Genomic DNA, 26,153 nt, shown 5'->3' on the forward strand with positions numbered 1-26,153 from the left:
TTCCTCAAAACTACCTGCCCCTCCACCTATCTTCATATCGTCTGCAAACTTAGCAAAAAAGCCATCAATTCCATCATCCAAATCATTGACATATAACGTAAAAAGAATCAGTCCCAACATAAACCCCTGCGGAAAACCACTAGTCACTGGCAGCCAGCCAGGAAAGGCTCCCTTTATTCCTACACTTTGCCTCATGCCACTCAGCCACTGCTTTACCCATGCTACAATCTTTCCTGTATTACTATGGGCCTGTAGCTTGTTAAGCAGCCTCATGTGTGGCACCTTGCAAAGGCCTTCTGAAAATTCAAATACATAACATCAATCAATTCTCCTTTGTCTATCTAACTTGTTATTTCTTCAAAGAATTCTAACTCTTCGTCAGGTAAGAGTTTCCCTTGAGGAAACCATGCAGGCTGCAGCCTATTTTATCATGTGCTTCCAAGTACCCCAAAACCACATCCTTAACAATCGACTCCAATACCTTCCCAACCACTGAGGTTAGAGTAACTGACTATAATTTCCTTTGTTCTGCCTCTCTCCCTTCTTGAAGGGTGGAGTGACACTTGCAATTCTCAAGTCTTGCGGAATCTTGAAAGATCATTACTAATGCCTCCACAATCTCCTCAGCTACCTTTTTCAGAACCCTGGGGTATAAACCATCTAGTCCAGGTGATTTATCTACCTTCAGACCTTTCAGTTTCCCAAGAACTTTCTCCCCAGTAATGGTTCACACACTTCATGACCCCTGACACCTGGAACTTTCACCACACAGCTAGTGTCTTCTGCAGTGAAGACTGATGCAAAATTCTTATTCAGTTTGTCCGCCATTTCTTTGTACCCCATCACTACCTCTCCAGCACTGCTTTCTAGCAGTCCGATATCCACTCTCACTTCTCTCACACTTTATGTATCTGAAGAAACTTTTGGTATCCTCTTTAATATTATTAGCTAGCTTACTTTCATACTTTCATATCATTTACTTACCAATTTCATCACTTCAAAGATCTTACATTCGAATCTACTTATTCCAAGAGGACAAGTAGAGATGCAGCTGATTAACTTTTACTACCAAAAAAAAGTGATTTTGACTACAATACAAGAGGTTTTATGGCCACTTCTATTTTTAAAAAAAGAATAAGCAATTGGGTTTGATACTTTAGGCAGGCTCCCTAGACACTCAAAAGTTGCATTTCAAGAAACTGGATCGCATAGCGCTGTTTCTTTCAGCACAATCCAATCTAAAGTCAACTCAAATTATACTAGTAATAATTTCTGAGAGAAAATCGTGAAATTGGATGAGGTAGCTTGGTCAGGATCCACATAGCCACATTTGTTGTTTTTCCAGTGTCAGGCAAACGCACATCTAATGATGTCAATCATAAGGCAAAAATGCTTGAAGCATTCCAAAGATAAACATACCCTTCCAGTTCAGAGACTAGCTGTCTTATGGTGATTATAAAATAATTAAAAGCACAATGCAAATCCTACTGTTCAGACACCCCCTCAAAATAAAGGATAATGTGATTCCACCCCAGTTCTGCATGTTCTGAGGTGGCTGCAGAGGCCAAAATGGCAATCACAGGTTTAGCCACAACTGCGGCAGCAAGTGTTTGGTAGGAAAGTAAGCTGAGTAATTAAGGTGGTGTGCTCTTTCCATCACTTACATGGAGCTTTTGTGTCCTTAGGGTGCAGGGACTTGAGGTTCTCAATATCATACCAAGTGCTTCTACTCAGCTTTGAGTGGTCATGAGTGGTTAGAGGTCCCCAGGAATCAATTGGGATGTTGCCCAGTTCTTCCTGGAAACTTTAAACACTTCCCTGATTCAATTCCTCTGCCTACCTGGTAATCATTGTGAAAGAGTTCAGAATTGAATGACCATTTCATGTGTCTGCTGTCAAGCATGCAAATGATGTCATCTACCCAGTATTACTGATTGAATATAACTAGGTCTGAATGCATGGTCTAGGAGAGGGCTCATCCTTCCAGAGAACTGGGAAGATCTTATGGAGACAATATTGGTGGCATTTTTGCAGTGCCTTGAGTTACCAGCTATTAGTTGTCCTTGGAACAAAAATGTCAATAAAAGGAAAATATAATCAAGGCATCCAAAAGCAGTGGATGTTTGGCAGCTCCTGTGGGCTGCAAAATTTGATGGGCTGTCTGTGAGGTATCAAAGAGCTTCCTCTGAAAGGTCCTTGAAAGCTTTAGCATCGGTCTTGTTGCAACAGCATTTCTTTCGACACATGTTTTGGAGCGAAGTTGGCGGAGGTAATAAAGCAGACTAGATGGTGATTGTCTCAGTAACCTTCAATACCAGTTGTGCCTCAGATGATTTGACCATTTTTGCAGTCACTTGCTTGGATGATGACAGAAGCCAAAGCTTAGACCTAGGATGTTACCCTAATAATCTGTTCTCAGCTAAGCAGATTCTTTATTGTGTTGAGGCCATGCTCCAAGAGAAGGGCCCATGGGAAGTTAGCTTTCCCTGTTCCTTTCTTGCTGATCAAACCCTGCCAAGGAACTGCGTCCCTTCCCACCCTGGCAAAGAATCAGTCCATCTCCTCTTGGGACGACAGATTGGGGTTTTATCAAGAAAATCAAAATAGAAAGATTTAAAGCTTCCAGAGTGCTTCTCTCAAGGGGTATGAAATTATGCCTCTGCCAACTTGGCTCCATATTTGAATCAGGCAAAGGATAATTATTTCCGCAGAGAAAGTCATTGGGATTATGAACTAGTTCTTTCTTGATGGTGAAGCTCACTGTGAGGGCAACATTCCTCCTTTGGTTTTTCCCTCCAGAAAAAGATGTACCCATCACCTTCTTTACTATTCCCATCTTCAGCCTGTGAGGTTTCTGTTGCTATCAAAGCATCCAAGTTCCAGAGTTATGACAGCTGAGCTGTGTTCAAGTCTATCACGTTTGAGATTGTCCATCAGGATGCAGCTATTCAAGGTCTTGAGTTTTACACTGTGGAGTAGAAGTTGTCCTGTGTGCAAGTCCTAATATGGAATGGTTGTTACATGTCCACAGGGGCTTTGCAGACCAAGGCTTCAATACATTGGTAAGCAAGACCAAGACAACTGAATATAATGTTCAGACACGTATATACATGCATACTGGAGTAACTCTGCATGTTCAAACACACGTTACAACATGGGTTTCACAAGTGGCTCACACACCTCCCACAGTGCTGAGACAGGCGCCACCTCTTCTTTGGAGTACTAGATTACTGAGGAACTAATTTTATGGGTACACAGGAGGGCAGTGTGCACCATGTATAATTAGCAAAATTAAATCATATATCCATAGTACTGGATGCATCCAGAGATGCCATAATATTTTTCATCACTGCTCCAGGAATTCCCTCTACCATCATAATTTTCATTCATAGGTAGCTCAATCGCTCCCCATGCTCCCTCCTCGCTCTTCTCCATGGCAACTTTAGTGTGCTGGATGCCAACCGCCGTAAAACAAGATACAGAACTTTAGTGTGCTTTGCTGCCATCTGGCTGCCTAAGGGACTGCTACTAATGACTGGTACTCATCCTTGATTGTGGCAGCTGTGATAGATTGGTAGCATCCCCACTGAAAATTCTGCAGGTCACAGTTGCACCCATCTTCTTGGGTGGAAATCTCACTAAGCTGATTACGTACTTGCCTGCAGTTAATTTTGCAATTGTTATGTGAAGCCTGATTTGGTGCTGCATGCACCAAACAAAAAGAAATCCAATTTCCAGGAAAATGTATCTGGGAGAATTAAATCTGCAAGCTCGTTGGCAGAAATTGGTTCACCTCCATGCCCCATCCTCCTGTCAAGAGGAGTGTATATCACCCATTATCTATGCATAGATTCCTTTTAAGTTTTGAATTATTATTTTTTATGCTCCCCAAATCACAGCAGACTGGAATTCACAGCATGTAACTATTCACTCCAGCTGAGGCAAGTACCTTGTGCACATGTACTCTGAGTCTGGAACTCAGATCATTGAGGGAGTATTGAGGATGATTGTGCTTAACACAATGCCTGAGATGATTCATCTCCAACAATCACAAATCACCTGCTTTTGTGCTCATAATGAACTGAGGAAGTTCTCTTTGTTTCCTAACGTCTTCAATTTTATTGAGGGTCCCTGCTGTCAAACCCAGTAAAATGCTGTTTCACTGTTACATTTGCACCACCTCTGGAAGTCAGCTTTTTAAGCTTGTGGAGAGCAAGATTTAGTGTTCAGCAGGGAATTTCTTGCAGGGTATATGGGAAAAGGACACAACTAATCCTGTGGGATGGTCCCTGAGTATCTGTATGAAAAATTTACCTCTCAGATCACCTTCAAATCTTCTTCCACTCACTATAAACCTATGCCCTTGAGTTTTAGATTCCCCTATCTTGTGAAAAAGATTGTGACAACCTGTCTTAGTTCTGCCTCTCATGCCCTTTATAAACATCTATAAAGGGCATAAGCCTCCTTTACTCCACTAAAACATTCCAGCCTATTCAGTCTCTCCGACTCTACTCAAGCTATCTTCTCCCTGTAATAGTCTTGTCAGACTTTCCTGTACCTTCTACCTTAATCACATCCTTCTCATTGTATGGCAACCAGAACAACGCACAATATTCCAGGTGCAGTCTCACCACTGTCTTGCACAGCTGTAACATGAGGTCCCAACTCTTGTAGTCAGTGCCCTATCCAATGAAGGTAAATATGCCACACACCTTCTTCACCAATCTATCTGTGTCGCACTTTCATCTGCAGATGTACCCCAAGGTCTCTCTGTTTCATAACACTCCACAGACCCTGACATTTACAATGTAAATCCTGCCCTAGTTTAGCTCTCAAAAGTACATCACTTCAGACTTGCCTGAGTTAAATTCCATCTGCTACTGCATGGTTCGCTATACCACTTGATCTAGATCCTGCTGTAACATTAGACAACCTCCTTCAGCACTAATACAAACTTACTGATCATTTATATATATGGCAAACAGCAGGAAAGCTAGCACATCACTGCAGGCTTCCAAAACCATCCTCTACTAACACTACTCTTCGATTCCTTCCACAAGCCAAATAAGTATCCCAGTGATTATTTCATCCTATTAGTATATTTCATCCTTCTGGATAGCCCACCATGCAGAACCTTGTCAAAAGCCTTGATAAAGTCCATGGATGCAGTCTCTACCATGCCCTCTTCAGTCCTCTTCAACTGGGGCGGCGCGGTAGAGTAATGACTACCACAATGCTTTACCGTACCAGCAACCTGGTTTTAATTCCTGCCGTTGCATTTAAGGAGTTTGTACGTTCTCCCCGTGTTTGCGTGGGCTTCCTCTGGATAATCCGGTTTCCTCCCATGGTCCAAAGACATACCGGTTGGTAGGTTAATTGGTCATTGTAAATTGTCTACTAATTAGGATAGGGTTAAATCGGGGGCTGCTGGGCAGTGTAACTCGAACGGCCAAAAGGGCCTACTCTGAGCTGTATCTTAATCTAAAAAAAATAAAAAATCCTTTTGCTCACCTCTTTAAAAAAAACTCAAATTTACTTAATACAACTTCTCCATGCAGACTATCCTTAATCAAAGCCATACTATTCCTAATCAATCCTCATCTTTCTGAGTTCAATAGATTGTATGTCTCAGAAATCCGTTTTGTAATTTATCTATCAAGATATAATATAAGAAATCATAGAAGCATGAGTAGCCTGCTGGCCCCTCAAGCCGGCGCTGTTCTTCAATAAGATCATGACTGATTTGGCCGTGGACTTAGCTCCATCTACCTGCTTTTTCTCCAAATCTCTTAATTTCCCTGCTATGCAAAATCTATCTGAGTATATTTAATGAGGCATTCTCTACTGTCAGCCTGGGCAGAGAATTCCACAGATTCACTACTCTCTGGGAAAAGCAAATTTTCTTCATTTTCAAAGGTTCATTTATTATCAAAGCATGTATCCACATACAACTCTGAAGTTTGTATTTCTCCAAATAGCCAAGAAACAAAGAAAGAACATGAAAGTCGTTCAGAGAGAAATATCAAACCCACCCCTACCCCCTATACAAAAAAGAACTGCATCCTGATCATCAACCCAAAATCCCCTTCCCCCCACACAAAACAGAACAGGAACATAGACCTCCCCAAAAAACAGCCCCTCCCCCACACAAAAAACTAACAGAACATCAACCCCTAAACACCCTCTGCTCGCACAACATAATGGCAAAGGTACAGGTGATTTAAAAAAACATACTAAAATAGGGTTGAACATTGGCTCACATAAGTAATAATCTGATCTTCTACTTTTCAACTAAAGTGGATGACCAGCATTGTACTCCATCTGCCACAACTTTGCCACCTATATTTCTCTCCAAATCCACTGGACAATTTGTTTTTCCACTCACTTTAGTGTCATCAGCAAGCTTAGATATGCTACTCTCACACCCGTCTTCCAAATCATTAATCTATATTATGAACAGTTGCGGGCCCAGCACTGACCCCTCTGATGCTCCACTCACCACCGACTACCAACCAGAGAAACACACATTTATCCCAATTTTCTGCCTTCCATTGGTTAACTAATGCTCTATCCATACTAATACAATATCTTGAACTCTATGCATCATTATTTTATTGTTAAGCCTCTTGTATGGCACCTTATCGAACACCTCCTGGAAACTTAAGTATACAATATCCACCTGCTCCTTTCTATTCACTGCACTCATTATGTCTTCAAAGAACTTCAGTAACTTTGGCAAACAGAACCTGCCCTTCATGAATCCATGCTGTATATGGGACCACCTCTATTGAGATGTCTCACTTTTTCCTTCCTTAATGATAGCTTCAAGTATTTCTCAAATACAGATGATAAGCTAAGTAGCCTATAGTTATGTGCATTTTACCTACATCCTTTTTTAAACAATGGTGTGACATTCAGTGTCTTCCGATTTATCAGCACCCCTACCCAGACTCCAGGAAATTTTGGTAAATTATCAAACTTTTCTGCTTTAACTTCCACCATCTCTTTCAGTACCCTGGGATGTGTCCCATCAGGACCAAGAGATTCGGCTATCTTTAGCCCCACTTGTTTTGTGCAAGTTTACATTCTTAATCTATTTTCCCTTTCTTTATTGGTTGCTTAATGTTTCTTGGTCCCTTTATAAAGTTTTTCCAATCTCCCAACTTCGTATGCATGAGCTTTTAGTTTGATGCCTTCTTTTGTTTCCTTACTTAATCAAAGCTGGCCCTCACTGTCCTTGCTTTTGAGTAGAATATACTTTTGTTGACTTGTTTTCTAAGCTCTCTTAGAAAATCTTCTACTGATACTCAAATGCCCCCCCATATCTAATCTAATCTAATCTAATCTAGCCTGCATTCTCAGTCTACATTAGGCAGCTACTTCCTCATTCCATCATTATCTCCCTCCTTTACACATAATACGCTGGTTTTAGATCAAACTATTGAACCCTGCATTTGTATGAGAGATTTGATGATACTGTGATCACTCTGTCCAAGAGGATGCCCAACAAGATCATTAGTTTTACCTGTCTGATTACACAGTACCAGATACAAGGTAGCATTTTCCCTTTGTAGGTTCACTAACATGCTGTTCAAAAAAGCGATTATAGATGTATTCTATGAAGTCCTCCTCAAGACTGCCTCAACAGATTTAATTCACTCAATCAATGTGTAAGTTAAAGTCCCCCATGACAACTGTCGTTTTGTTTTTTATTTGGCCTGTGCCACTACAATGTTATTACTTGGTGGTGTACATGCAACTCTCAGCCAAGGTGTTACGCTCTCTGGCATGTCGCTTTTTGGCCTGTCTTGCAGCTGTTCTTAAATAAAGGCACAATATTAGTCCCCTTCCTGCACCTCACCAGTGGCTAACAAAAATATGAAAACCTCTGCCAGGACCTCAGCAAATTCTTCCCTTGCTTCCCAAAACTAGTCAGGCCCTAGAGATTTATCCACCTTTATGTACCTCAAAATCACCAATACCTCCTCATTTGCAATATTGATATGTTTCAGGACATGACTATTCCCTTTCCTGAGTTCCAGAGTTTCCACAGTACATCAGAATCGGGTTTATTATCATCGGCATGTGACGTGAAATTTGTTAACTTAGCAGCTGCAGTTCAATGCAATACATAACCTAGCAGAGAAAGAAAAAATAATCATAATAAATAAAACACAATAATAAATAAACCAGTAAATCAATTACGTATATTGAATAGATTTTTTTAAATGTGCTAAAACAGAAACACCTTTTTTAAAAAACAGTGAGGTAGTGTCCAAAGCTTCAATGTCCCTTTAGGAATCGGATGGCAGAGGGGAAGAAGCTGGTCCTGAATTGTTGAGTGTGTGCCTTCAGACTTCTGTATCTCCTACCTGATGGTAACAGTGAGAAAAGGGCATATCCTGGGTGCTGGAGATCCTTAATAATGGACGATGCCTTTCTGAAACATCGCTCCCTAAAGATGTCCTGGGTACTTTGTAGGCTAGTGCCCAAGATGGAGCTGACTAGATTTACAACATTCTGCAGCTTCTTTCGGTCCTGTGCAGTAGCCCCTCATACCAGACAGTGATGCAGCCTGTCAGAATGCTCTCCGCAGTACAACTATAGAAATTTTTGAGTGTATTTGCTGACATGCCAAATCTCCTCGAACTCCTAATATAGTCGCTGTTTTGCCTTCTTTATGACTACATTGATCTGTTGGGACCAGGTTAGATCCTCAGAGATCTTGACACCCAGGAACTTGAAACTACTCATTCTCTCCACTTCTGATCCCTCTATGAGGATTGGTATGTGCTCCTTCATCTTACCCTTCCTGAAGTCCACAATCAGTTTTTTCGTCTGACTGATGTTGAGTGTCAGGTTGTTGCTGCAGCACCACTCCACTAGTTGGCATATCTCACTCCTGTATAATGGTTGTATCATCAGCAAATTTGTAGGTGGTACTTAAACGCAGATGTGGTTCAAGTATGACTTCACCTATCTCCCATGAATCCACACTGACCCTTAAGAGGAATCTATTTTTTCCCTAGTTACACTTTTGCTCTTAACATACTTACAGAACCTCTCAGGCTTCTATTTTATCTGCCAAGGGTATCTCATGTCCTCCTTTAACTCTCCTGTTTTCCATCTTAAGTACATATACCCTTATATCCCTAAAACTTAAAAGACTCATGATACCAGCTGCCTATATCTGACACATGCCTTCACTCAATTATGTCCTACTATTGTCCCATTACCAACTTTTCTGGTTTAGATTAAGCAACATTGCTTCCTTTGTGACTTGGCAGCAGTGATAACAATTGGTGTTCATGGTATACTGTATACTATTATTTCTAAATCCATATCAATGTCCACACCACCCATTGTGAGTTCTCTGGATTTCTCCACATTGCCACCTGTAACCTTTTAGTAAAAGGAGTAATTTGCCTACGCACATTGAAATAAATTGAAGCAGTGAAGCTAATAGCTAAGACTTTCCACCTCATTGCTTGTCAATCCATAATTTTCCAACTATTAGCGTGAACAGATGAAATATCTAAAGATAATGTGGGTGGAATTAGAAAAACCTAGTCAGTATCTTTATAACCCTCAATCACTTTCTTTCTCAGCAGATATTGTTCCCAGTTCCTTTCAGAGATGTTATTTGGCCGAGTGTAAACTACAGGACTATTGTTCTTATTTTCGCAGGTTCCTTTTAATAATTATCTATGACATCGATCTTCAAGAAAATCACCAAGGAAAGAAAGTGAAGGAATACCAATGACTGCAATTAAAACCATATCTACATCCCAGATCACTTCAACTCTGTGCTGAAAAATTAAAGCTGTTCATTCAGATTTTACAGAGAAAATAAACTGCAAATGAGGGTGCAGGTTAAATTTTGGATATTAGTACTTCAAAATATTATTGAGATTTTGATGGGGCTACAAAATCTATTTAGGATTATTTATGTGAAGATTTCCAATGGATTCAGGATTAATTTATATCGGAAGATAGATGATACTCTCATCCAATGTTGTGCAGCAGAAAGCACATGAAAGAATCAAAAGAGCTGGAAGTAACAATAATGTCATCAGTGTAACACTGGAATCTTACATTCTTTCAGATTAAACTGATGAAAATCCAGACGGTGAAATTATGTCCCCCTGTTTATAACTTTTTATTGATAAAACCAGTATTTTCAAGCTTTTTTATAATCCTGAATAGCCTCAAACAACTCAAAATCAATCAGGATTGTTCACTAATATTTTCTGCACTTCACTAACAGTTTTGCTGTATTGTCTCTATTCCCAAATCTTGTGCCATGACACAAATGTTTCCATCTGATACTGCTTGTGTGCCACCTTGTCCACTAGGAGCATAAAATGCAAGATCTTGACTATGAATTGAGAACATAGCAACAATTTCACAGTTGATGTTCCTGCTGAGAATGAGCCAGAGCCTATGATGTTGTTATTCCCTTCTCAGTGGTGGACACTTCAAATCAGTTTATATCAGCACCTTTCAGACTAACCTGCAACAAATTAATCTGCGAACCTTTGACTACTTCCAGAGCACTGAACTGTTATCACTTGCGAGCATCCAAGTGTTGCCTTGTTTTTAAGATAGCTTGCCTGCTGCTTTTACACCTTTAATCCTTCTTCTGTGTTAGTATAGGGAAATGATATTGTGCACCTAGACTGCACCCCACTGTATCCTTTCAATCAGATCTGGTCTTGTATCTTCCTTCAAATACCTAGTTGTCCTTCATAAAATCTTGCCTATTCAACATGGGTCATCAGTCCTGCAACAATCTGATCTCTTGAATATTAGTTTCTGCTATCTACTGTAAGGAAATGATAGAAGTATGTAGTCTGAGTGTCTGCATCCCTTTCTCTCCAACAAATACACTTCCTGCTGCCTTGTTAAAGCTGTTTACTTGCAATATTTTTACATTCTTAACCAAATGGGAAACTTGCTACACTCAGAGGAAAATGTCCCCTTTTTGGCTTAAGTTGTCCTCTTGTTATAAGATTATAATAAGGAACTATCATTGACTGGTTTCCACTGGTAAAATTATTTTGAATAATACAGATCCGCCCCAGGTTACGACAGGGTTCTGCTTGTAATCTGAACAGTACACAAGTCAGAAATACAGCCACCTGGCTATATATTTTCCTACAAAAGTATAGGCTAACCAAAGGCAGCACATAGTTTAACTAGGACTTTTAATCATTCAGATATTGCTGCAACCTGAGTTGCCACGTGATTGAAGATACTTGCCGCCTGGCAGCATCAGGCAAATTCATCCCACCGGTCTCGCAAATGCTTTTTTGCTGTACACAAGTCGGGCATTTTTAACATTGGGAAGACCAGAGGGGAAGGGGTGAAGTAAAGAGCTGGGAAACATAGAAAATAGGTGCAGGAGTAGGCCATTCGGCTCTTCGAGCCTGCACCGCCATTCAGTATGATCATGGCTGATCATCCAATTCACAACCCTGTACCTGCCTTCTCTCCATACCCCCGATCCCTTTAGCCACAAGGGCCATATCTAACTCCCTCTTAAATATAGGCAATGAACTGGCCTCAACTGTTTCCTGTGGCAGAGAATTCCACAGATTCACCACTCTCTGTGTGAAGAAGTTTTTCCTCATCACGGTCCTAAAAGGCTTCCCCTTTATCCTCAAACCGTGACCCCTCGTTCTGGACTTCCCCAACATCGGGAACAATCTTCCTACATCTAGCCTGTCCAATCCCTTTAGAATTTTATACGTTTCAGTAAGATCCCCCCTCAATCTTCTAAATTCCAGAGAGTATAAGCTTAGCCGATCCGGCCTTTCATCGTATGAAAGTCCTGCCATCCCAGGAATCAATCTGGTCAACCTTCTTTGTACTCCCTCTATGGCAAGAATATCTTTCCTCAGATTAGGGGACCAAATCTGCACACAATATTCTAGGTGTGGTCTCACCAAGGCCTTGTACAACTGCAATAGGACCTCCCTACTCCTGTACTCGAATCCTCTTGCTATGAATGCCAGCATACCATTCGCCTTTTTCACCGCCTGCTGTACCTGCATGCCCACTTTCAATGACTGGTGTACAATGACACCCAGGTCTCGTTGCACCTCCCCTTTTCCTAATCGGCCACCATTCAGATAATAATCTGTTTTCCTGTTCTTGCCACCAAAGTGGATAACCTCACATTTATCCACATTAAATTGCATCTGCCATGAATTTGCCCACTCACCTAACCTACCCAAGTCACCCTGCATCCTCTTAGCACCCTCCTCACAGCTAACACTGCCGCCTAGCTTTGTGTCATCTGCAAACTTGGAGATGCTGCATTTAATTCCCTCGTCTCATCATTGATTGGAGAAGTTGATTGGAGAGAGAGAGAGAGAGAGAGAAATGGCTGGAGATAGGAGAGGGCAGAAGGCCATGAAAGACAGGGAAGGGGGAGGAGCACCAGAGGAAGGTGATGGGCAGGTAAGGACATAAGGTGAGAGAGGGAATTGGAAATGGGGAATGATGAAGGGGGGTGGGAGCAATTACCTGAAATTCAAGAATTCGATGTTCCTGCCATCAGGTTGGAGGCTTCCCTGGTGGAAAACAAGATGTTGTTCCTCCAACCTGAGTCTGGCCTCATTGCTGCAGTAGAGGAGGCCATGGACTAACCTTTTTGAATGGGATTGGGAAGTCGACAAAATGGGTGGCCACCAGAAGATCCTTCTTTTTCTGGCAGGAAGAACGTAGGTGGTCAGCCAATCTATCTCGGGTCTCACTGATATACAGGAGGCCACAACGGGAGCATTGGATGCAGTAGATGACCCCCACAGATTCACAGGCGAAGTGTTGCCTCACCTGGAAGGACTGCTTGGGGCCCTGAATGGTAGTGAGGGAGGAGGTGTAAGGGCAGGTGTGGCACTTATTCCACTTGCTTGGCCTGCTGAGTTCCTCCAGCATTTTGTGTGTGCTGCTTGGATTTCCAGCATCTGTAGATTTTCTCTTGTTTGTGATTAGACCAATATTAACGTTCAGATTTTTCCTTTGAAATGTAGCCCTGCTGACTTCACTGGACAACAAAGATTTTTCTTCCTGAATACTTTTGGATGCATCTTATGGATTATGAACATCACCATGAAATTTCCCTATCATGCACCATTTTTCTGAAATTGCCTATACTTGTAATTTCAATTTGTAATTCGAGTCAATTAAAAAGTTGCCCACAATGTAAGCTAAAAAGTTGTCTATCTTACCCAGGCATGCTCAGGCAGGGCGGATGCTGCATGGCAGGTCAGGTTTAGAAAGCCTACAAAAGTATCACTCACACAACGTTCTATGCATTGCATTTATATGTATGTATATCAGTTTGCAATCACGTTGATGTGTATGCTCTACACACTTAGCATATTGTGTGCACTCATTACAATACAGTAATTGTACTTTCAGGAGTATTCGAGATAGCAAAATGTCTCACCACTGTTGCAACAGCCGCGATACTTCCTGTTATATTTGTGGCAAGTATACGCTTAAATCTAAAAAGGTGGTGCACGACTCTTCTTATTAAGAAAGCCTATGAGCTTTACTTTAGGTGTAAAATTGGCGACCAAGACAGAGCCTAGGCTCCTCACATTTGTTGTGCAACATGTGCTGTTGATCTTACAGCTTGGCTCAGAGGTACTCGGAAATCAATACGTTTACAGTCCCGATGATATGGTGAGAGCAGAAGCTTCATGTGACAGACCACTACTTCTGTCTGATCGGTGTGTCTGGTTTCTCTGCTATAAACAAGAAATCCACTGAATAACTCAATCTCCCTTCAGCCTTGAGGCCTGTGCTGCATGACGATAGTCTTCTAGTAGTGAAGCCACCAGACATGGAGTCGAGAGGAGGCAAAGATGTCATGAAACAAACTAGGAATGGAAAATGACACTGATACGGATACAGATTTTGAACCTTTTATGTCGAGTGAGCCTCATCCAATAGCTAAATCTGAGTTGCATGACCTGATCTGAGACTTGGTTTTGTCAAAGATAAAAGTAGAATAACTGGGTTCAAGACTTCAAGGATGAAATCTGCTGTCACCAGGCACAAACATTTACATGAAGAATTTTGATATTTGAGACAGATGTTTCCCAGAATAATTGATGCCAAGATTAAGGAAGGCATTTTTGTTGGTCCACAAATCAAGCAGGTCATCATTGACGGGCAATTCAAAGACCTTCTAAGTGGCACTGGAGAAAAGCACATGGAGGATGCTGTTGAAAATATTCTTGGCAACTACAGAGCACTAAACTACATGCAGGTGGTTGACAATACATTTCAAGCATACAAAACCATGAAGTGCGCCATGTTACTAAAAATGCATTTTCTGCATTCCCATTTAGACTTCTTCCCTGTGCACCATGACATTGCCATCACGGAGAAACTGTATCAGGGCAACTGGAATCCATTAATGCTGGCTGATTATTATTGGACACATGTGAGAGGCCTCAGACCCCAAGTACAAATGGAAATAATCAATAAAACGTTTTTAGCATTGTTGAACTGTTGCAATGCTTCAGCACCATTATGCACAAACAAATTATATTCAATAAAAGCTAATTTCTTGTTTCTCCAAATCCCTACAAGATACAAGTTGTCTGAAGTTATATTTGTGTTCAACTTCAAGCAGTCTATCATAGTCACAAAAAATTTCTGAGGAAGCAACACTTCTGAAAAGATTTACACAATTCTGCTTTGTCTTTTCTTTGTTTGTGCCATTGTAAATCACCATCTCTCAGTGTTTGTTCTGTTTATAAAGGAGAACGCTATCTGAGCAATATTTTGTGTTAATATTACTTAAAAGTTTATTCTCGATTGTCGGTATAGTGTTCGACCAGCCTTGGTAATTTAATGAATGTTTACGTGGTATTAATCTTCTCACATACTTTAAAACTTTGTTTATCCATTTTGTGTGTAATGTTTGGATATTTTACATACTTGCCTATCTTCATATATTCCTAATTTCTTATAAAAGTGCATCTTAATTGTCATAAGATTGCTGCATTAAGTACTTACATGCTATTTTTCAGGTCCCTTTGCAGTTTTACTCTTACTCAATTGTTTGTGTGCGTGCTGCCCAAATAGAGCACCCAGAGCTTGGACACTATTTCCTGACACCCGCGTTCAATTGAGTGGAGTTTGGCTTACTGCTGCATCACGTACTTCCTACTTCACAGGTAACGAGAGCAGTACAATGAAGTTTTAACTTCCACCAGGTTTATCTCAATCTTTTCCTCTGGATTGAATAAGGACTCCTTCACTTCAGATAGACACAATGCCCATGTGAACAACTGACAGAATGCAGAGAGGAAACAGTGTGCCTCTGAGTTTCCCTGTAACTCTGTAGCATCTCTTAAAGAGTCCTAATGAAGGCTCTTGGGCTGAAATGCCAACTATTTATTCCTCTCCATGGATTTTCTCCAGCATTTTGTGTGTGTTGCTCAGCATTTCTTCAGTTTCTCTTCCTTCCAATTCAGCTCTTTATTTTTTATATCAAATTACCCTCCCTCTAATTGATCAGACTTGCCAAACTACAATATATAACCTACCTCTTTATTCAGCAGTTGACAACTTATGAACATAGGAAACACTGTTTCTGCAGATTCTGGCTTGGTCCATAATCAATCATATCATTGCTTATGTTGCAAACCTTTACAATTATTTAGTACTTTTGCAAATCAACTAGCATCGCCTTTTATATCTCTAGAGCTTTAGAACGTTTAGAATATAGTCTTCCAACAAAGCTGGAAACAGGTACCCAGTGTCCTATTACAATTTTTCTCTCTGTACCATTGATAATTGCTTTGAATTTATTCTGCCACTCCCCCATTAATTTCAGGGTGGCCTGGACTCCCTTCTCTCTATCATTTCTAACAACATCACACTAACGGCATCATACTAACAACATCTATATACACGCAACACAAATCAAAGTTGCTGGTGAACGCAGCAGGCCAGACAGCCTCTCTAGGAAGAGGTACAGTCGACGTTTCAGGCACCCCTAGACTTCCAGAGTGCTTAATACTGCTTTTGAAGAAACCTATTGCTGGCAAGTACTTCCTATTTTATTTCTTTGTCTTATCAACTTTGGTGGTATGTATCCTGATTCCTGGCGTTGACCTTGTCTTTCAATATAAAACAAAATCACATCTAGAATTAATTTGGTAAATTAATTCAGGATTTAATCAGATACATCAAAATTCAAGTAATTCTTAGCAAACTGCATCAGTATGAAATTATTACATTACAATTACCTATCCATTCCCAAATGACAATAATTAAGAGAGTACTGTTCTGCAACAGTGATTTATACAACAAGATTTCTGATAACTCTTGCAATGTACCAAAAAATGTTAGCACACTATGCAGCATTTCAAAATGTGTCATGCGCTGGGGTATCATGATGAAGAAAACAAAATCCCTCAGGAGCATAGCTGTAGATCCATCCTATTACATTGTGTTATGATTGCAATACGACATTCACATCTCATTGAATGGTTCTGAAGTGCCAAAAGCAACTTTTGCTTCATGCACTGTAGTATTGATATTATGACTGATGTTATACTCAGGGCACTTTTGAGCACTTTCATTAGAATGAGTATCCTCATATATCAGTGTAAGCTTATCTCATTTAAGAATTTTAGTGGTGTTCCAGGCATTAAATCACTGTTCCCTCTAAACTGCATGGATGCACGGCCACGAAGTAACTGAAATGCTCCCCAGCATGTGGCCTTTGTTGTCGCACAACTGATTTTTCCTTTATATAATGTTAATATAATTTTTATAAGTCTTGATCCAGTATTGCAGAGAGCAAGTTAATGAATGTAGTCAGCATCCACTGCCTGAAGATGTTGACCAATCCACAATATTGAGTAACACTAACTGTCCTTAGCGATTTTTAGAAGATCTTGCATCTCTTTGTAAATTCCTTCAAAAAAGTTGTTTGAATGCAATTGAAGTACTACAGTGTGCAAAAGCAACAATGTAACAAATTACATTCACAGTATCTTGGCGATACCAAGATTTGTAATAAAGTCAGACTAGAAAAACTTCATGAAATGTGTCAAAGTGAAAGATCTGCTTGCATCTACAAGTTCTGATGTCGATACTGGGGTTAACGTTCAATTCAATCAATATGTGTGTAATCCCTTGGATAATAGATTTCTAGATGATGAGTTAAGAGAATGGCAAGTTTTTGACCCTGTTGTTATTGCAAATGCAACTAATTTTGAAATCGGAAAAGAGAATGCTGTATGACTGACAAAAAAAATACCCAGCTACTATTACGAATTACGACAAAAGTGTCGCCTCAAAAATATTGCAGCAATACCTGTGATTTCAAATTTGTCGCTTCTGAGAAAGTTAAGACTCATTCAATTAAGACATTCACTGATATGTTGAACTATGTGTTTTGAAACAAAGTATTTGAAGAATTCTTGTTGACATCGTTGGAGCATTTCAAGCTTCTAGTGTTGACTGTGAATATGGATTCAGTCTTCGAATTCAGTCAATGTAAACCCAGAAACAGACCAGAGGTGGAACATTTGGACAATCTAATGAGGATTTAGATGCATCTTTCATCTGAATGTAAAATTAATCTAGTCAGTGTTTATAGACAATGGATTTGTAATAAAGACAGACTAGAAAAAGCTTACAAAATACGAAAGATTTTCTTTGTTCTACTGTATTTCATTATACTCTTCAATTAATAAAATCAAAAGTAAGTGATTTTTCAACTTTCATTTTAAATATTCATAGTATGCACATTACAAAAAAAAAATCATTTAAGGTGCCATGCAGTTTTCAGGCTGTGTATAAATTTCCTGCTCAGAGCAATATTTGTTTGGTCCGTGCAGCTGTGAAAAAAACAATTAGAGGGTACGTTGCATGAAATACCAGGAGGGCAACAAAAACAAGGTCTTGAGATCAGAAGCCAAGTAGGGGTCCCTGCCCACACTGCAGATATGTCTTCGCCAACAAACTTACCAATGTCTATACCAACAAACTTCACACATTTTTTTTTTAATCTGTATTTTATCTGTTGAAATAAAGCAGTACATAAATGCTGGTCTAGCTTACTTCTCCAACCCAAACCCATTTGTCTATTTGAACCAGTTACAACATTGAGAACACAAAATCTGGATGCATCCAGAGGCATCACTGGGTAGTGGGGAGAGGCCTTTGGAATGGGGGCTGGCCCCAAACACACTGCAGGCAGCACCCACACTAACCACTGTCCCCACCATCAGCTGATGAACCGGCTTCTCCTTCACATCACCACTAAAGCCTTTCTACCATTTCCAGAACAGAGGAAGTATCAACAAATACACAAGGAGGTTTTGTATTGTAAAAACGACAATTTTCACAAGATCACAACTTTTGTTGGACCTGGCTATTATAGTTAAATCACACACCAACACATTGCAAATCACTATTAACCATTAACCTACAGGAACCTTCAATTAAATACTGTGGATACAACAGCAGGTCAGAGACTAGTTAAACCAGGACAAATGAACCTGATCCTGACATCTCAAAGCATCAAAGATACTCCAGTTTGGAACGTGGCAGAGTAGTCTCCATTTACAAGGATGAAATTGGCCAAAGCTTACAACTTACTAGGAAAAGCAACATGCAGAACTGAAAACCCATCCACAACTTAAAATATCCCCTCTCTCCATTGCCAATCCAACATGGATCAATCTACAAGCTGTATAAGTCAAAACTTCTCTTCCTAGCTCAAACCATAGACAATTACAATCTGCGAAAACAGTAGCAACGGATATTTGGTAACACCAATACCCTGAGTCACAATCAAACTGCCTTGAAAATATATTGCTCTTTCTTTATCATCACTGGGTGAAAAGCCTAAAATTCTCTACTTCGAATTTATTTCTGATTTGATGGAAATAAGTTGTTGTTAATTGATTTTTATGAAGTAATAGAGAGCAGGATACCTCCAGTGAAGAATAACCAATCAAATCAGCATTAAATGGTTATCCTGAAGGATCTGCTTAAGGGCACAGTATTAGTTTAATCTATACATTACATGTTATTCATCTTAATGTTGTTGCCAGCATTCCACTGTTGGCCAATTCACACAAGTACATTAAAGATTTAGAAATGAGCAATCAAAAATAGACCAAGCAACTGTGCAGGATAACTGTGCTTTTAATCCTCCTTATCCTCCAGTGTTGAGTTAAAAATAACTGTTTCTTTTGTCATTTTCCTTCAATACAGTTTTTTTTTCTCCAAAGCTGATAAACATATTTCATTAATGGAAAGTGAAAAATCCAAAATACCAACATGTTACAATACTAATTTGACTTTTATTGTAAATGACAGAGTTAGACAAGTGCACAGGAACCAAAAAGACCATAAACTGCTGAATCTGGATTTTTAAAAAGATTAATTCAAGTGCAAACAGTGGAAAATTAGTGGTGTTTTCTGCCTGGAATTAATTTTCACTGACCAGCAGTCTTATCACAATGGCCCTGGGTTTACTTGTAATCTAATCTCCTTGGGCTATTCAAGGAGAACTGACTTTCAATCTTAAACATGAATGCAAAACCCAGATCCTTTGATTTGTTGACAAGCTGGCATGTTTAGTAATGTTTGGAGGTGTTTTGGCACCATTTCATTAGCGATCTACAGTATTTACAAAACACAGGAGGATGCAATACTTTAATAATTTCCAATGTCCTCATGGTACAGTAGTCAACCACTTTATATTGATGCTTACTTAGTTGAAGTCAGTCCTCATTCCCAGTTCAGTACAGGGATGGAAAGGAAAGTGCTGAAATAGATCTAATGTCGCTCCTCGATCTCTCTCTTCACAAGGATATAAATGACAGTCCTCTACTGACTGACCATAGCTCTGCAATATCAATGGCAAAAACCTGGAATATTTATCACACTTGAGTTCAACCTGATGCACAATGGTCATAGTCACTAATAAAAAAAATGTAAACGTATGTAAGTATTCCAACACAAGTATAACCTAATCCCCTAATAATGGCAGGGACCAAAGGAATATTTCTTCAGTGTGTTTTTTCCGAAGTCCTAACAAAATACAAAAGAATAAACTTTAGTCATTCTATATCTACATTGATTACCACGACCATCATCATCATTATTGCCATTATAGAAAACTAGTTTAAGTCACTGGTTTATTGTTCCACAGAACAATTAAGACGTATGCATGCTCAGTCCAGGTGTGGTATCAATTAGTGCTATCATTCAGTGTTTTCATTCCATTTTCAAACATCTTCTTCCACATATCACCACAGCAGTCTAGTCTTCTCATGGCCAGGCTTGTCACTGTTATTCTTGAGAATCACTGTCACATGAACACTTCAACAAAACCAATACATTGCACAATATAGTGTATCCACATTAGAAGATGAAAAAACATCAAATCTTTTTCAAAGAAACCTATATTGTTCCAAAATTACATTCTGTCGATGAAGTTATTATCTTCTACAACATGCAGGCCATTTCATGCACTTAACATAATTGACTAAACTTTGGAAATGAGTCGTTAGCTTTCCAGAACTAGTCTATTTCTTATTTTGCTGATGTATTTACAGGTTTCCAAGAGCAAGTAAAGTGAGGCATTCATGCTTTGAGATATTTTTGGTAAAATTCCACCAGGAATCTTCATTTCTCAGAAGGAAGCAATCATTTTCCAAGCTTTGATTAAATCTTTCACAGGTTGTAGAGCTGATGCAGTCCAATCACAAACCTGGATTGTTCATCTTCAATTTCAAACACATATTTTGTTCTTTTTGGGAAAAAAAATGGGTACTCCCATTTTTTTCTTTGAACCTTATGATGATGTGTCAATGTCAATCTAAGACTTTTTCAAAGTAAGACTTCAAAGTAAGATTAATTTAAGACAAAACACAGTTGTATTTAAATCAAACTCAGGCATGAAATAGCTTTGCTTTTATAGGAATATCTTGTTCATCAGATACCTGGTAAGAAAGGGCATGTTATACCTTTATACATGAAAAAGATCAGTTTATAATTGAGGCTTAGCTCACAGGTAATGTCTTCTATCTGTGAAATGTTGTTATTTACACCAGTGATCCTGCCCTATTCTGTGCAGGTATCATGACCGGTATGCCACCCATTCGCTGAAGATTTGCATGACTCACAGTATAGGAGTGCGGGAGCAGTGGAGGTGTTTTACGACCAAGTGAGTCATTGTACCTTGCTAAGTTTTGTGAAGACGGAGATGAACTTGTGGTAATGACTGCTGTCTTTGGTATGGTGTGGTGGCTTCCATTCATGTACAGTGGACGACTCTGTGGTTGACCAGATGACATAGTAATGGAGTGGTGCATGTGACCATTATATCGATTAAACATATTTGACTCATAGGTGGGATTTTTTCTTTGCCAGTAGTGGGCACTGTATGTGTTTGCTGAAGCAAGGGTATCATTTTCAGAGGAACCATCCGGATGGAAGCCTTTGATGGATGATGATGGTGGGATGTCATCTTCCCTGAAGAAAAAAATATGGATTAAAAACATAAACAGGTGACCATGAGCCATCTCCTGAATCTCATCCAACTTCATTTTATGTAAAGAAATAATACAATGATAATGATCATTTGACAAATTAAAAATGTTAAACCTATTGGTCAGCTGCACTTAAAAATTAATACACTAAATAGATCATTGCATTTATTCTGTGCTGGAAATTACAACAATCTTCAAATCCAGTACTGCAAATTGCACTCCTATTCTACTACACTTTTTGCAAGAGCAGCAAAAATAATTTTCCTAATGTGTCACTGGTGTTCAATATATTTTGTTTGTGCTGCAGGTAGAAATCGATCAGTAGAAACGCCCATACAGAGACGGTTAACCTTCTTCATAGTATCATTGTGAAACTAACACAGCATATAAAATATATTATCAAGGGGAATACAACTACACACACAACAACTGTGCTTTTATTTATGATTAGAAATAGCGACATAATTCATCCATATTAAAATTAATTCCAATTAAAAGATCATTGTTTTACAAAATAAATTAATGTTTCAATAAAACTAAAAACCTTAAGTTCCTAATCTGCAGATTTAGAATAGACCTTGAAGTAAATTACGCTAATATCTTCTGCAGAGTTGCCTAGCAACTTGGAAATCAAAGTGGATTCAGCACCAACAGTCTGGCCTACTTTCAAACAAGTTGTGAAAGCAAAATCTTCTGATCATCCATTTGTATCTACTCGACAATCAGATATTTATGAAGTTACTTTCAAAGCGACACTACCTTCAAGGTCACCTCCAAATCACATACAATCCCTACTAGGTAAAATACTGCCATGCCTTCAACAGTGGCTACTAGAAAATGTTGCACTGGGTCAAAGTACACCCTTCAACATCACCTTCTCAAAGGTTACCAGGAATGGGTAATAAATGCTCATCAGTGAAGCCTGTAACCTGGGCGGGAGTGGAAAGAATACACAGGGAACACCACCAATGGTTCAGTGCCTAAAAACACAGTTAGTGTGCAAATCAAACCCATCCCCCCGGTACTCTAAACTGCATTGAAGCTCATCATTGAAAATATTTTAAGCAGTTTAACCTTGCATTTCAAAGATGACTTTTCAAAATAAATCTTGTTTGTTTAATTTACCAAATAGAAACTGACTATACATCTGATCAGACATCCCATGAAAAAAAAAGGAACACATCATCCATTTTGTCCATAGTCCATCAATTCTCATGCAAATGTACATTTTTAGAATAATAATTAAGGCACAAGAGTTTAGCTTAAAGGATGACAAATGTAACTGCTCTATGCTTCAAAATGAAAATAATATTTATTCATTTAACTCAATAAATCAGGTGCTCTGCACAATAGAAATGGAAATGAAAGTGTGTATTTCAATACATTTTCATCTGCACAATCCAATAGGAAACAAATTTTGGAGTAACTTACCTGATGCCAATCACAAGGCAACACTGAATCTTTTGTTTAAACTTTTTGCTATCACTAATACTTAAGTGGAAAATTAGAACCAATGCCTTTGATAATTTTTATTCTGAAGATTGTAGCAATTACATTTGTCATCTTTTAAGCTTGGGGTTCCCAAACTTTTTTATGCCATAGACCCTTACCAATAACCGAGGGTTCTGTGGGTCCCAGGTTGGGAACCCCTGATTTAAGCTAAATGCAAGGAAACACATTTTAGTGAGAGGAAAAGCAATCAATACTTTGATGGCTCAATTCTAGTGTGTAGAGGGACAAAATTATCTTGGAATAAATTCCCAAACCTAGCAATTACCAAAAGTTGAGCCTCAAGTCAGCAAGGCTGTAAAAATAAATGGAAACAGGTACAAAGGTTTATTTTTAATGAGAAAATTAGGGTTAGAGATAGAACACAAGAAGCATTGTGTAAGGCACTGATTGCCTTTTTAAAAAATGGATAAAGGGTCATCCTCATGTCCAGCATACATCTGAAGCAAATCTGTTTTTTCACCGAAGCTCTCACAATAAGTTTTTTTTCTGAATCACTGGAATCTTCCAGGCTATCAACAGACTAACACCAGCAGTGTCAATCACCTGTAGAATTGGTGAGAGGCAAATTCCAATGCAGCTGCTCCCCCTGGGCTATGTGTTTTGGGAACTTCTGTCACAGAAGCCTCCTTAGGAGTGCATATCATGAATGATACAAATTGCAATATTTCACTCATGGTGGCGAAAACAAATATTTAAGGTGATCATTTAAGGTAATATTTGGGATGATCATCAAGTGACTACCTAATTTCTGCTGGCATTGATTTTGTGTTAGAGGTATTTCACACTCCTGGGTTACATATTTGCAAGGAGTGAGAAGTTACTGAAACTCCCAACTGAGTATGCTGCTCCTGCAAACATGGCGTTAGTAGTGGTGCTCCCCTTAAAATTCCCTTCCTTAGGATAAAGAAGTTTGGAGATTTAGCAATGGTTAGAAAAACTTGCCAATAAATCATGAATCATAAACAAATGGAAATAGAATGAAAATGTAGTTAAACTCCTGCTGGAAACGGTAATTGACTGGTGTGACACAGATGCTACCTGACACCTACCGCATTAAGGCTGGGAATTCACCAGAACTTCTTGACTGATGGCACATGCTGCATCAGTACCTGAAGAGTTACACACTGAAGCAAATATGGTGAACATCAGTGAGCATTCTCACCTGACCTTATGAAGGAGGGAAAGTCACTGATGAAACTGAAGATAATTGTTCAAAGTCAAAAGTAAATTTATTATCAAAGCACATACGTGCCACCACATACAACCCTGGGATTAATTTTCTTGCGGACATACACAGTAAATCCAAGAAACACAATAGAATAAGTGAAAGACTGCATTCAACAGGATGGACAAACAACCAATGTGCAAAGACAAAATACAAAAGAAAAATAATAATTAAAAAAGTAATAAATATCAAGAACATGAGATGAAGAGTCCTTGAAAGTGAGTCCATAGATCGCGAAAACAGTTCAGTGTTGGGGTGAGTGAAGCAGTCCCCACTGATTCAAGATCCTGATGGTTGAGGGGTAATAACTGTTGCTGAACCTGATAGCGTAGGTCCTGAGGACACTATACCTTCTTCCCGATAGCAGCCGCGAGAGCAACGCCCCATCAATACTGTACGGAATGCCAGATTAGATTTTGTGCTGACATCTCTGAAACGTGGCTTGAACTCAAACCTACTGACTCAGGAGTGAGGATATTTCCATCTGGATGGTGGGTCCTTGATGATGGACAGTGCTTTCCTGTGACAATGCTCTGTGTAGACATGTTCAGTGGCGGGGAGAGCTTTACTCGAGATGGACTGGTCTGTATCCACTATTTCTGTAGGATTTTCCAGTCAAGGGCATTGGTGTTTCCATAATAGACCGTGATGCAACCAGTCAATATACTCTGCACCACACATCTGCAGAGGTTTGTCAAAGTTTGAGAAGTCAAGGTGAATCTTCACAAACTTCTGAGGAAGAAGCACTGCCATGCTTTCTTCATAATGGCATTTAGGTGCTGGACGCAGGACAGATCCTGTGAAATGGTAACACCGAGGAGTTTAAAGTTGCTGACTTGCCTTGGAATGCTGTCCACCAGGAGCTGGTGGAAATCCGTACAGAAGTCAGTTATCTTAGTCCCCGACAGTGGATTGCATCCTCAGGGCAGTGTATGTCACTACTCTCAAAGGAAAATGTTTGGAAGTGCTGAACAGACCGCTCTACGCTACATGCATTCTACAGCAGCAAACAGGCAAGTAGGTGTCGCAAGCAGCCTTTTACATTTCCCATTGCATTTTCTTTTGTCTCATTTCCAATATCTCCCCTGTTTTCTTCAGGTTGGCAAATATTTAAAATTCAAATGGAAGCTTTAGCGAAGCTGAATTAATATTTATTCATCTTTGTAGTCGTAAGTATGGGCAGCGTTTTATTTCTCATCATCTGGCCAGATGTATACAAACCTCATTAGCTGCTGGTGTACAGCCAGCATTGTGCAGGAAGTTTAGGATAATTATTCCAAATCCATAAAATTGGGCATCTTTAGCTCACTTGGCCCAGGATACCAGCTGTTTCCAAAGCAGATTTTGCTGGGTCACAATGTTGAGGCTTTTGTTGATTAACACAGACATAATACAAATACTTGGAGCTTTACTCCAAAAATATCTTGCTGCAATGATATGCTAGAAAATGAAAAACAGCAGGATATGGCCTTTCATGTTTGGCAAAAGGTGTTAAGCTGATTGTTGGGGAGGTATGGCAAAATGTTTTAACATAATTATTAAAGCTCCTTTCATGACCTCAGGACATCCAAAAAGATCTCTCAACAAGCAGAAAGCTTTAACTTTGTAAGTACTACTGTGGAACAGGAAATTGAGAAGACACGTCCCAAGCAGCAAGATCCTAAAAAGAAAAACTAAGAAAACAATCAGTAATAAAAGCAGAGAATGCTGGAAACAGTCAACAGGCTGGGCAAAATCTTTAGTCAGGGAGAGCAGCGAGCGAGAGCGCGCCAGAGAGTGAGACAGACAGAGACAGAGATTGATGCTGAAATGACCAATCTCTTTTGATGCTTTTGTTTAAGAGATAAACGTTGAGCAGGAAGCTTCTG

At 39.5% G+C, this 26,153-nt stretch overlaps 1 protein-coding gene across 2 annotated transcripts in view; it reads right to left on the reverse strand.

Annotated features, from left to right (window-relative positions):
- Window positions 1–16,293: 16,293 nt before the first annotated feature.
- Window positions 16,294–26,153, reverse strand: part of igsf11 (immunoglobulin superfamily member 11) — a 233,794-nt gene continuing 223,934 nt past the window's right edge. For both annotated transcript variants that reach the window (XM_063050868.1, XM_063050869.1), the window contains exon 7: window positions 16,294–21,531. In XM_063050868.1, coding sequence (XP_062906938.1) covers window positions 21,102–21,531 — 430 coding nt within the window. In that variant the 3' untranslated portion in view covers window positions 16,294–21,101. The remainder of the gene's footprint in view (window positions 21,532–26,153) is intronic.

This window comes from Mobula hypostoma, chromosome 6 (genome assembly GCF_963921235.1).
Source record: "Mobula hypostoma chromosome 6, sMobHyp1.1, whole genome shotgun sequence".
Lineage (NCBI taxonomy): Eukaryota > Metazoa > Chordata > Chondrichthyes > Myliobatiformes > Myliobatidae > Mobula > Mobula hypostoma.